Below are 12,043 nucleotides of genomic sequence, written 5' to 3' on the forward strand. Positions count from 1 at the left end.
TATTAAAGCAGCTCCTGTGAACAGTTTCATGGGCTTGTCAATGTGAATTAGCAGTTAAGTGCAAATTATAATATACAACAATTCAACATAAAGGGCCCATGACAGTGACAAGCAAAGAGTACCATCACTGTCTAGCAGTACCTCTCATTATTCTGACAAGGTTTTATTCTTCCTCAGATCTTTTTTTCATGATGTTACAGCTCTTCTCGTGATCATTATATTAAAGCCTCCTCCTCTCTCCTCTGCAGTGACGGCTGGGCCGACCGGTACGAGGTGGTGGAGGGTTATGAGCAGGAAGCAGAGGGAGGAATCACCATGAAACTGCAGTCGGCGGTGGTCAAGTCCTTTGACGATTACTACCTAAAACTGCGTCTGGACACCAACATCAGGAACCCCTGGTTCTCCGAATTCTGGCAGTACCGCTTCCAGTGTCGCCTCCCCGGCAATCCACAGGAGAACAAGAACTACAAAAAAGTCTGCTCTGGTAGGTGAAAACAGAGGAATTCATGGTTTGGCTTTTTTTTTTTTATACAGTTTTGTTTTCCATGTAGAGCTCTCGGGCATTGTCCTCTCTTCTTCCGTCTTTACCACAGAGACTACAGGGTTAAATTTGACCAGAACTCATGAATAATAACAAAAACTGTTTGTTTGTTTTCTCCATTTTCATCCTTCAATATTCTCTCCACTTGCTCGCAAAAGGTGACCACGGTAAATTGTGTTCTTGGCTTGTTTATAGCATTTCAATCACTATTCAAAATTTCTCACAACAAATTCAATCAACACTGCAGTCAGATTGTCATTTGAAATAAATTGCCCAGCATGCTTTTAATCAAATAGAAAAAAATAAAATCAATTAATGGTTTGTGATGACTTTACCATCTCAGAGCAGTACGGTCATTGTTGATTTTCTACTTTGTCTGTATCACACTTTTACAAACCTCTTATATTCCAAAGATCTTCAAGGTGGTAAGTGTATCTTTGTAGCCACTATTATAATATAAATTTTAGAATTTTACCTGCATTTTCTACGCATTCGACTCCTCAAAGGCAGGAAGAGTTTGACTGATGCTTCTTTTTAAACACAACACTCTCTGTAATATCTGTGATTTAGTGAAAAGGTGAGACGTTTTCATCATGGCAGTCTCGGGATCTTGGCTGGAGTGAGAATTACATCAGTCAAACTCTAATATGGGCTTGTTTGCACTGTATGGGGAGTAAAAAAAAAAAAAAAAAAAAAAAAATCTAAAAATTGCTTTATACATTATAAAACTGCACAAAGGAATGGCTCAACTAGCACACACTGTTTACACAACCTGCTGAAACACCTGAAAAGGATGTTGTATGGAGATGGAGCACACCCTTTGTTTTATGTGCATGATAATGTCACAGACAAAAAAATATCAGTATTTTAAATGCACTGTCTCAAGATCTAATTTCATTCTTAAACACTGGAAAAACGATTTGCATCCTTTTTTTCTTTCATACAATTTCCCATTCTTTAAAACACTGAGGTTGGACTGTGGGACAGTGCCTTTAGATGACTGAAGTAAAACGTACGTACAGTCTCCTCCCAGGCAACGGTTGCTTTCCACATCTGTTTCCTATTGGACATCATGTTTGGATATGTATGCTGATATACTTTGGTGCAAACGAAGCTCTGTTTCTTTCTCTGTTCTCTGCATCTGGTTCAAATTCCATCATACTTCTCATGCTTTCACTCTCACAGAGTAACTTCTCTTTCAACACAAATCAGCAAACAGTACAATAGCTTCACCTGTAATTTGTAATTCTTCCAACTGTTTAATGACCTCTTCTTTCCTCTCTAACAGGAAACGAGGGTCTGCATGAAAACTATGTTCAGGATAGTAAGATGGGCTTTGTCATCAATGCCATCTACGCCATGGCTCACGGCCTCCATGATATGCACAAGGAGTTGTGCCCCGGGCTGACGGGGCTCTGTGAAGCCATGGATCCTATTGACGGCAGCAAGCTGCTGGACTACCTGCTCAAGACGTCCTTCAGAGGAGTCTCAGGGGAAGAAATTTATTTTGATCAAAACGGAGACACCCCAGGCAGGTAAGAGGATGAGGAGGGTGGTAAGAAAGTGAACACCGTGAATTTTCTCTCTTCACACACTCTCCTACTCATTAGCACATATGCATATGCACACATGTGTGCACCCAGTCTTGAGCAGGAAAGTATGTAATTAGTTTGGACTGGAACAGATTCTGTGGAGTGTCTGCTTTGGCAGCCACTTTCATTTGTGCTCAGTCCAACGGACAGCGTTTGACAGTCAGAAAACACAGCCATGTCATTCCTCCGTCAGCGAGAGGTTAGATGGAGCACATTCTGGTTCAATATAAAAACGAGACCACAGTGTGCAACGGCATGAGCTCTTTATGTCATACTAACAGGGCTATAAGCTGTTTGAAAAAGTTTGAATAAGAAAATAAAGGTTGCTAAGCTGTAAATTGGTTCTCATTAAATTGCCTGTCACTCTCCCGTCCCACCGTATCTCCCTGGCCCCCGCTCTGTCTCTGTGATCTTTAACTCCTTTCCGATCTACCCTCTCTAACATCTAGTCTTACCCACCCCACCTTTTCTTTTTTTTTCACTTAAACTTATTCATACTCCTTCGTCTGTCCCGCTGCACATTCAGGTATGACATCATGAATCTACAGAGCGTGGGTGGCGATCGCTATGACTACTTAAATGTGGGGTCCTGGTCTGAGGGCATCTTAAGCATCGATGACTACAAGCTGTGGATGAACAGCAGTGACATGGTTCGCTCAGTCTGCAGTGAACCCTGCTCCAAAGGACAAATAAAGGTGGGCATTCAAATCCTCCTTCGAGTAAAATCTTCTGTCAAATAAAGTCAGTGTGAATTTAGCATATAAAAAAAACAGCTTTTGTGAATTTTCTTATTTTATTTTTGGGGGTTTATGTTTGGATGTTGTTGGTAAATTAACTGTATGAATTGAAAAGTAAGAAAAATAGATTTAATCACAAAAAAATAAAAACAGCTTGATTGCGGTCAATACAAAGTACTTCAGTGGCTGAGGAGAATATCATTACTTTTGCAGGTATTTGGTAATAAACGTAAGTACTGGCCAAACTAAAATAAGAAAATTGAACCTGATCGTCAAAAAAAGTTTTTAAAATTCATACTGAGGGGGGATTGAATACTTTTACCAAATTTCATAACAATCATTTGAATAGTGGTTAAGATATATATCTTAATATATATAAAAATGGCAACCAAAATATAGGAAAAATCCAGGGCATCCCAAACTCATTAGTATTTCTGTATTTAACCTCTTGTCAGTCACTTTAGTAGATGGTGGAGACATTTCACCGAATATTTCACAGAATGAATTAACTAACCTGGTGGCAATAGGTAGTTCTGAGATCAGCAAAGATTTAGGACTAAGCCTCTGGTTACCATGGATATCTGGACCAAAGTTAAGGATACTCCATCCGATTTTTGTTTAGACATTTCCCTGATTATGGTGGATTTATTAGAACAATCAGAAGATCTCTGTAGTTATTAGGATTCAGCCTCTGGGCACTATGAATAACTAATTTTCAAGACAATTCCTCCTGTGCTTAAGACAAGAGTTCAATCACTTAAGAAATAGAACTGCTGTAATGACAGCTATTTAGCTGTCATTACGGGTAACTATGTCATTGCTATTATTATTATTATTACCTTTCTTGCAATGAATCTTAACCCTTTGCATTTTTTATTTTTGGTAATCATCTAACAGCTGGCAAAAACTTTCTGGATGTTACTCTGGTGGCCTACATTTCCAAATCCTTTTTCATCAATTAGAAATTATGTTAAAAAAAAATAAGCATCATCAAATAAACACTCCCGATAACATCACACAAAATTTAAGTGTGCACAAATGAATTCCTGTGACTTTCACCCATCCTGGATGAGGAGAAGGCCAGTTTGGCTCAGTAAGTAAAGACGTGTTTTGAGCCCAGTTTGAAGAAATGCCCTCATTTGCTTCATCTGGGGCCGATTGTTTTCAGTCTGGCTATACGCTGAGTTGCCCTGAGGGAGGGTGCATCCTCTCTCCTGGCTGCTCACGCTTCCTCCTCTATCTGCTTTTGTTTCCTGCCCCACTTATCACCCTGCTTTACATATCACAGTGCTGGGAACAGCTTCTTTGGGAGCAGAATGTAAAAGCAGCTGGCCTTGTTTTCTAAAGACTGTCTGGGGCTCAAGAAAAAAATAATTTGCACAAACATCTCCTCGTCTCTGATATCCCCTTGATGCTGATTACTTATTTAGCTTGCTTCCAGTGTGATGTGCTTCTTTTTACGGTTTGATCAGTGTTGTGACTGGTTTCTAAGATGTCCCCCCCCCCCATTGTTGATGTCTGCCCTCTCTGCATGTAGGTGATTAGGAAGGGCGAGGTGAGCTGCTGCTGGATTTGCACCACATGCAAGGACAATGAATACGTCCAGGATGAATTCACCTGCAAGGCATGTGAGCTGGGTTGGTGGCCCGACGATGACCTGGCAGGTAGGAGAGACAAGACCACACACTCTGAGCCACTCTGACGTTGTTCTAATAAACAATGTTCATCCACACCCCCTATTCATGATACCCTTGAACCGATCCACACGCCTTATTTGACCCATTTCGTGTATTTGCTCTCAGCTAACCAACCTTTTGCCTGATCCCAGCAGTGAAGTTGGTGTATTGGTGCTGAGACTACTTTGTCCTCTCAGACATCATCATTCCCAACCATAAGGCTATTCACGCCTCGATAGCCTGACACCTCCTTTCGCTGGTGCTCTTCATCATCCAGGTCCGATGCCCCTGCTCTCTTAGCCTCCTCAACCTCCACACTGCTCTCCCCTAAAAATGACACTACTCACTTCCCTCCTTTCCACTCTTTGCCTTGTTGTGACCCAGTGGTTGTTTTGACAGCGATTTTATAAAGTTGAGAGGAGCTCTCGGTTCCCAGGTGTAAAATCCTATTACTGCCGTGAGAGGCTTGAGGATACATTTCAGCAGTCTGTCGAGGAAGACGTTCTCCCTTTACTCTCATCACATCTGGAGAATACTAATGAAGAGAGTTAATCTCCTATATTCATACAGTTTCAGTATGCTGTCCATACTTTCACTTGTGGTAATTTAGGACAGGATTTTTATTAAAGGGTGCTCGTTTCTCTTTAAATCAAGTGTGAAGGTGTATTTTTGAAAGTGTATAGCAGAAGAGGGAGATTTTGTTTTTGAAATATTCAAAGGTCTTCCCAGAGCTGGGATATGACCGTCAGGAATAATGGATTTGAGGATTGTGTTAGATAAGTGCATTTAGATAAGGGAATGCAGATAAGTGCATTTCATCTTTGCCACTCTTGAACATTTGCATGCAGTAAGGTTGATGGGTGGTCAAAAGAAAACAGGCAACAGTTCATAGTTAAGAGCTTCAGACATTTTGGTCCTGCATGTAAATAAAACCCCAGTGTTTTAACCTCAATGTGCTCAGTAGTACTTTTCACATTTTGCGTTAAAAATACCTTCCTGAGGGAAACAAGTCAAGTTATTTTAAAATTTCAGATGCCTCATGATTTGACGTATTAGGAGTAAGCACGCAGACCAGAAGTGGGTTTGTCCGTGAAGTCACTGTAATGCTATTAGCAGAAGCATGTAATTTATGGAGTGTTAAGCTGGGGAAGTCTAGGGATGTCAGTTTTCTCCCATTAAGCTCTACGAACTTCCTCTGCATGTTAGATGACAAGTATGGAACTAGTTAACACACACGTACCCACGTGTCATCACAGCCACATGAAAATGACGGAAAAATCTGACAGAACTAGAGCTTTGGGATGCGAATGATGACACATGCAAATTAGTTCCTGACAGTGCCTGGAAACTGAGAGTAGTGCTAAATTAATTGTTTGGGAATTGGGGTCCTCAGGCCCCCAATTCCCAAACAATTTTAGCCCATCTTGGAATCCTCTGATCTCTGCTTTTCTCTACTTCTTCCCATCCCTCTACTCATCGGTTCTTTTTTTGTTTCGTGTAATGTACCATTCATAAAAAAAAAAAGCGTGCACTACACTAACACCGAAAGATTGACTAAACATCTCGTCTACTCTTTCCAGTCTGCCAGCCCCTGCCTTTGAAGTATCTTGACTGGGCAGATGTGGAATCCATAGTGGCGGTGGTTTTCTCCTGCGTGGGCATCCTGATCACCTCCTTTGTCACCTTTGTGTTCATCCAGTACCGTGATACGCCTGTGGTTAAGTCCTCCAGCAGAGAACTCTGTTACATCATCTTGGCAGGCATCTTCCTGGGCTATATCTGTCCATTCACCTTGATCGCCCGTCCCACCGTGGCCTCCTGCTACCTGCAGCGACTCCTGGTGGGCCTTTCATCTGCCATGTGCTACTCTGCCTTGGTGACCAAAACTAACCGCATTGCCCGTATTCTGGCCGGCAGCAAGAAGAAGATCTGCACAAAGAAACCCCGTTTCATGAGCGCATGGGCCCAGGTGGTCATTGCCTTCATGCTGATCAGTGTGCAGCTGACTCTGGAGGTCACGCTCATCATTCTGGAGCCTCCTGAGCCCGTCAAGTCCTACCCGAGCATAAGTGAGGTCTACCTCATCTGTAATACCAGCAACACATGCATGGTGGCGCCACTGGGCTACAACGGCCTACTAATCATGAGCTGCACGTACTATGCCTTCAAGACGCGAAACGTGCCTGCCAACTTTAATGAGGCTAAATACATTGCCTTTACAATGTACACTACCTGCATCATCTGGTTGGCCTTTGTGCCGATCTATTTTGGCTCCAACTACAAGATCATAACCACGTCCTTCTCTGTCAGCCTGAGCGTAACGGTGGCACTGGGGTGCATGTTCACACCCAAGATGTACATTATCATTGCCAAACCAGAGAGGAATGTCCGAAGCGCCTTCACCACATCCGATGTGGTCCGGATGCATGTTGGAGACGGGAAGTCTGCTGCGCCGTGCAGGACCAACAGCTTCCTCAACATGTTCCGCCGGAAGAAGCTCGCATCTGGCAACGCCAAGTGAGTAAAGCTTTGTGTTGTTTATTTTTGTAGATTTTAAGATGTTTCCTCGGGTATATGGCCGGATACCAAATGCCTAAGCACTGAAATTACATATGAAATAAAGCTATCATTTATTAGCTAGTAAGATGCAGGTGCTTATTTTTTATGATATAAGGATATTTGATTGTTTATGCATTATGTTAGTGGTCCATTTCAAACTTTCTAGTGCCCCAATATGTGTAAAATTAATAAATTGATTTACAACGTAGATGCAGTAAACACTGGTTCATATAGCACATCCCCCACTCCCTGAGAATGAAATATTATCAATGAAATAAAGCTGAACTTAGCAGAAAACTCAAGATGGGACGTTTGCATATGCCAGTGATTAATAAAGTATAGATTTGTACACGTCTAAACTAGATATAAGACTTGCATATAACTTTTTTGAGATCCACAGCAGTGGAACATGGACAGGTGACTAAAGTAAGGAGGGGGGGCAGAGAATGAGAGGGATCCCAATATGTTTAAGTGTCGTCTCTTACCCTTGCTATGCAGCCTATCTGATCGTCTAACCCTTTAACTGTCTATACTGAGAGGCATACTGCAAAGTGTCGAGGCTGGCAAATGTTTTGGCATGGCGGTCGTTGAGCTCCTTTCCCCGAGAGCTGCACTGTCAACTGAGTTATGGAGTTATGTTGTTATCATCAGGGGGGAAAACTCAGACACTTACCAGCCAGATGACCACTGGTACGACTGTCCACACATCTTTGCCCTAAAGAATGAGAACTCCTCAATAAAAACGTGGATTGTTTATTTTACTTATTTAGCTTCAGTGAGATGAAATGTGATAAAGAATTTTTTTTTATTTTTTTTTTTTTTTTTTTTACATCGGATGAGTTTGAGTGTTTTTGTATCCAGTGGCAAATACAACCTGGCTGGTTAAAGTATCTGAATTAAAGGTATCACTTGCCTCTGTGATCCTGCCACTCCTGAGCCAAAATGTTTTTGACCCTGCAGCCCTCCAAGAAGGACTTCTGCCACCCTGCTGCTTTTGGTTTATCCTGAATTAACCCCACATTTAACTTTTCTCAGCATGACCCCCTTCCCCTCACCACCTCCTGAACTAACCACATTAGAGCCAGTCCTAGCTCGTTCTGCTCTAAACTCTGTGTCGTCTTCAGGCCAGTTCAGGCACCAACAGAAAATACTTTGCAAAAAATGCATGCGTCCCATTTTAACTATGGAAGCAAACAGGAAGAAGAAAAAGAAGAAGAAATGACCTGGATGGCTCTTAATTCTGTGAACTCAGTGTCTTAAGCAATTAGAGGATCATAATGCTGTCTGCAGCACATTATGAATCACTGTTTGTGAAGCTGATAAACGTAACGCTCTTTAGAGCTCACGAGTGAACCCCCTAGCGAGTCTGTTAATGTCAAGTCATGTGGTTAAAAAGTATTTTAACATGCGTCAGAGATGTTGAAATGCTGCTGCTCTCGTGTTATGTTGCTGCTATATTGATGTCGTTTTTTTCTGCCTCCACTTTACGGTTTCCTTTGATAGTAACTTGGGTCTTTATCTCGTTCATAGTTCTAATGGCAAGTCTGTGTCATGGTCTGAATCAGGTGCAAGACACCCTCCGAGGGGGGGGAATGTGTGGCACAGACTGTCTGTGCATGTGAGGAAACAGGAAGCCGGCTTGAATCAGACGGCGGTCATCAGGCCCCTAACTAACACCCCCGACCCCCACAGTTGTGAGCCCTCTACCTGCAACCTTGGCACAGACCCCCATCTCCCTCAAGAACCACCTGGCACTAAGCCCCTGTACAACCTGGAGGAGGAAGACGAGGGCGACGCACAGCGCCCCCTCTGGACCCTGACTAGCTCTGAAGGGCTGGAGTCTGATTTAGACGAGCCGGCTTCGTATTTGCCCCCTCGCTTGGCGGGCCGCACCACAGAGCGCTTGCAGGGAGCTGTGGTGGACACACACAGCTCCCACGTCCCTGCACTGAACGACTACACTGCCAGAGAGGCAATCCCTGCCAACGAGCCTTCGAGCTCGACACCCTCTCGGCTTCTTTCGTCCCCACGAGTCGGGGTGTTTGAAGAGGAGGGGACCGAGGATGAGGAGCTGGACCTCTTACACAGCTACATTTACGATGCCAAGGAGGAGGGGGAGGACGGAGAGGGCGAGGATTTGACTCAAAACAAGCCAACTCTGGAGGAGTCCCTCGCTCTGTCTCCCCCTTCCCCCTTCAGAGACTCCGTGTGTTCGGAGGAGTCTGTCACCGGCTCCCCCATCTTCGAGTCGATGCTCGGTAGTCCTCCAAGCTTAGTGTACACCTCAAACATCCTGCGAGACTTCGCACACAGCTCCTCAACACTGTGAGAGCAAGACCGGCACTGACACGGTGGCTGTCAGCAGACTTGTGCATCACACAGACATGCATTTCCACACACAGGTCAGGTACACAGGCACACACACACAAACACATACAGGTAGATACAAAGGTATAATTGAACATTTCCAAGTTTTTAACATTTATTTTTTTCTCTGTCATTTTGCTTGCTTCTATTTATTAATCTGCTTTTATCAGTTAGTGGTTCATGAAAACTCTTAAGTAGAAATACTCCAGGAATTATCTTTGAGTGTTTACATTTGTGAAGGGCTGTCGGAGCACAAAGCCTTTCTTTAAAACGTCAAACTGGCAACAGTGCCAAAACTAGTCAGCTCTCATGCCAAATTTTAATGAATGAAGCAACATTAAGAATCACGATAAAAGATGTAGTTGTGGTTCTCACAGAGGCGGTGCAATTAAACTGTCAAGAGGTAACTGGAAAGAGAGACACAACTGTATGTGTGTATACTGTTAAAGGAGCAGCGTGGAGGATTTAGTGACATTTAACGACGAGGTTGCTGATGAGAAACAACTGAATAGCACTCGCTTTCACCCTCCCAAGTGTGTGAGAGAGTCTAGGGTGGCCACGGAAAACACAAAAGGCCCTCTCTAGAGCCTGCGTTTAGTTTGTCCCCTCTGGGCTACTGTAGAAACATGTCAGTGCAACATGGCGTGCTCAATTGAAGAGGACACGCTCTTTATGTCAATTTGAAGGGCTCATTAAGTAACAAAAACACAGCGATTCTCAATTTTAGATTATTACACACTGATGAAAACACAAATATGTTTATAATATTATTCCATTTCTGCCCTTAGATCCTCATAAATTCGACACACCGGTCCTTTAAGACACGTCCACAAACTTTCTCGCTGGACTGCAATAGCTCAAGTGCAATAGCTCTGCTCCTCTCTGCTGCACACTTACAGGTCTCTTCATGAGTGTAGCAGTAACAGCTGCATCGGAAAAACGATTTGCTTTTTGCCTTTTTTTTTAATTTGTATTAATTAATTAATGAACTGCACCTCGGCTTTCTCTCATCAGACGCCATTGTAGTTGAAGCATTACAAATTAACAAGAAAAGTGCAGTACATCGATGGAGTATTGCACCTATATGTGTTGCGACGTGTCCTCATCACAAACATATTCTTCACGGACTGCGATTCTGCTGAAGACTTGCGCTGTATGATACGTGATTATGGATATAATGTGCCAATCAAACTACATCCCTGCTTTCCATTTTTATAATGTAGCTGATACAGGTAATAGCGTGATTGTAGATGATGGCGATGTTGTTTATTCCGTTTACACTCCATCATAAAAACCCAGAGAACAAGTTTTACACGTATGATGAGGGACGTGATCGAAGAAATGCTTTTGCTTTCCATGCCGTGTTGATATTTCTCACGTTTTCTGAGTTTGCTGTGTCATTGTAATGGAAAACACAGTTGTACCAGTTCTCAAAGTTTGTAATACTGTTAAGCCATCTCTTGTTTTTCACACAGGTGGTATGTTTGTAATACTGATCAATGTTTCTATATTTAGAATGTCAACAGAAAAAAAAAAAAAAAAAAAGAAGCGTTTATACATTTTGAAACTGTCCTCAGATACTTGTCAAGGAGCAGTGTGTTTGGTTTTTTGGGTAACTTTTAAGCTAACTTGAGTCAGCCGTATCCTCTTGAGAACATTTGGTTGTAAAAATAACCAATGATTAGTTGCTTCTTGTAATGAGATTCTACATGTTTCAATTTTGCTTCAATCTTGCATTATAAACCTAAGTAAGTTGAGGTTAAGTTTCTTAGTTCTTTATCTATAAGAATGCAAATCATTTCAGTACAAGGCTACACAGTACATAGTGCAATTGTATTGTATTTCCAAATGTTTTTAGTCTATTATAGTGTAAGTTGTTAAATGATTTGAACCGATGTAAAATATTCGAGGTGCCACCTGTTTAACACTGTTAAATCTAGAATGAAATAGGCCTTTATGTTTTGGGTGAGCTGAACATGAACGATGCTGTAAAATAAAACAAAACAAAAAGATTTATATTAAGAAGACTGATTACTGTCTGCAATAGCCTGAAAGATCTTCTCCAGGTTAGGCTGCAAAAAAAGTTGTCAATGGTCGGTAGTTCCATCCTTGAAAATGTTTTTCAAGTTTGAGTTTAAGAGGTTTTCAAGTCTCCAAAGAAAATGTTTTTGTTTTTGTTTCTTCACAGATGTTTGATCTTCTCTGTGCAGAAGACGTTTGGTGCTGAAATGCTTTTTTTTTCACCACAATAATTTATTCCCCACTTTCCAGAATTTAGTGAATGTGTTGCTTTATCTAAAAAAAAAAAAAAAAAAAAGGACAACTAAGAAAAAAAAAGCACAGTGTCTTTGATGGATAATTGATCAAGGATTTTTCATGGGTACTTAATGCAGACTAAGAAATCATAATACAAACATGACAGACTTACTGTAATCGCAGCAGGAGGAGGTCAGGCATAGTTTCCCCGACATTTCCGGGTCTTATGACTTATCAGGTGGTTTCTAAGCGGCAACAGCAGCAGCAGCAGCAGGAGGAGGAGGAGGAGGAGGAGGAGGAGGAGGGGAAAAGGAG

General features: G+C 42.1%; 1 protein-coding gene across 2 annotated transcripts in view; it reads left to right on the top strand.

Annotated features, from left to right (window-relative positions):
• Positions 1-11,497, top strand: part of grm1a (glutamate receptor, metabotropic 1a) — a 34,582-nt gene extending 23,085 nt beyond the window's left edge. The window contains exons 4-9 of one of the 2 annotated variants that reach the window (XM_069701812.1): positions 249-484; positions 1,830-2,076; positions 2,660-2,828; positions 4,408-4,534; positions 6,127-7,063; positions 8,636-11,497. In XM_069701812.1, coding sequence (XP_069557913.1) covers positions 249-484; positions 1,830-2,076; positions 2,660-2,828; positions 4,408-4,534; positions 6,127-7,063; positions 8,636-9,434 — 2,515 coding nt within the window. In that variant the 3' untranslated portion in view covers positions 9,435-11,497. The remainder of the gene's footprint in view (positions 1-248; positions 485-1,829; positions 2,077-2,659; positions 2,829-4,407; positions 4,535-6,126; positions 7,064-8,635) is intronic. The other variant, XM_069701813.1, reaches the window with a different exon arrangement.
• Positions 11,498-12,043: the final 546 nt, after the last annotated feature.

This window comes from Brachyistius frenatus, unplaced genomic scaffold, assembly GCF_029030835.1.
Source record: "Brachyistius frenatus isolate BFR_SWC_R1_liver_20210118 unplaced genomic scaffold, ASM2903083v1 Contig_38, whole genome shotgun sequence".
NCBI classification, from domain to species: Eukaryota; Metazoa; Chordata; class Actinopteri; family Embiotocidae; genus Brachyistius; species Brachyistius frenatus.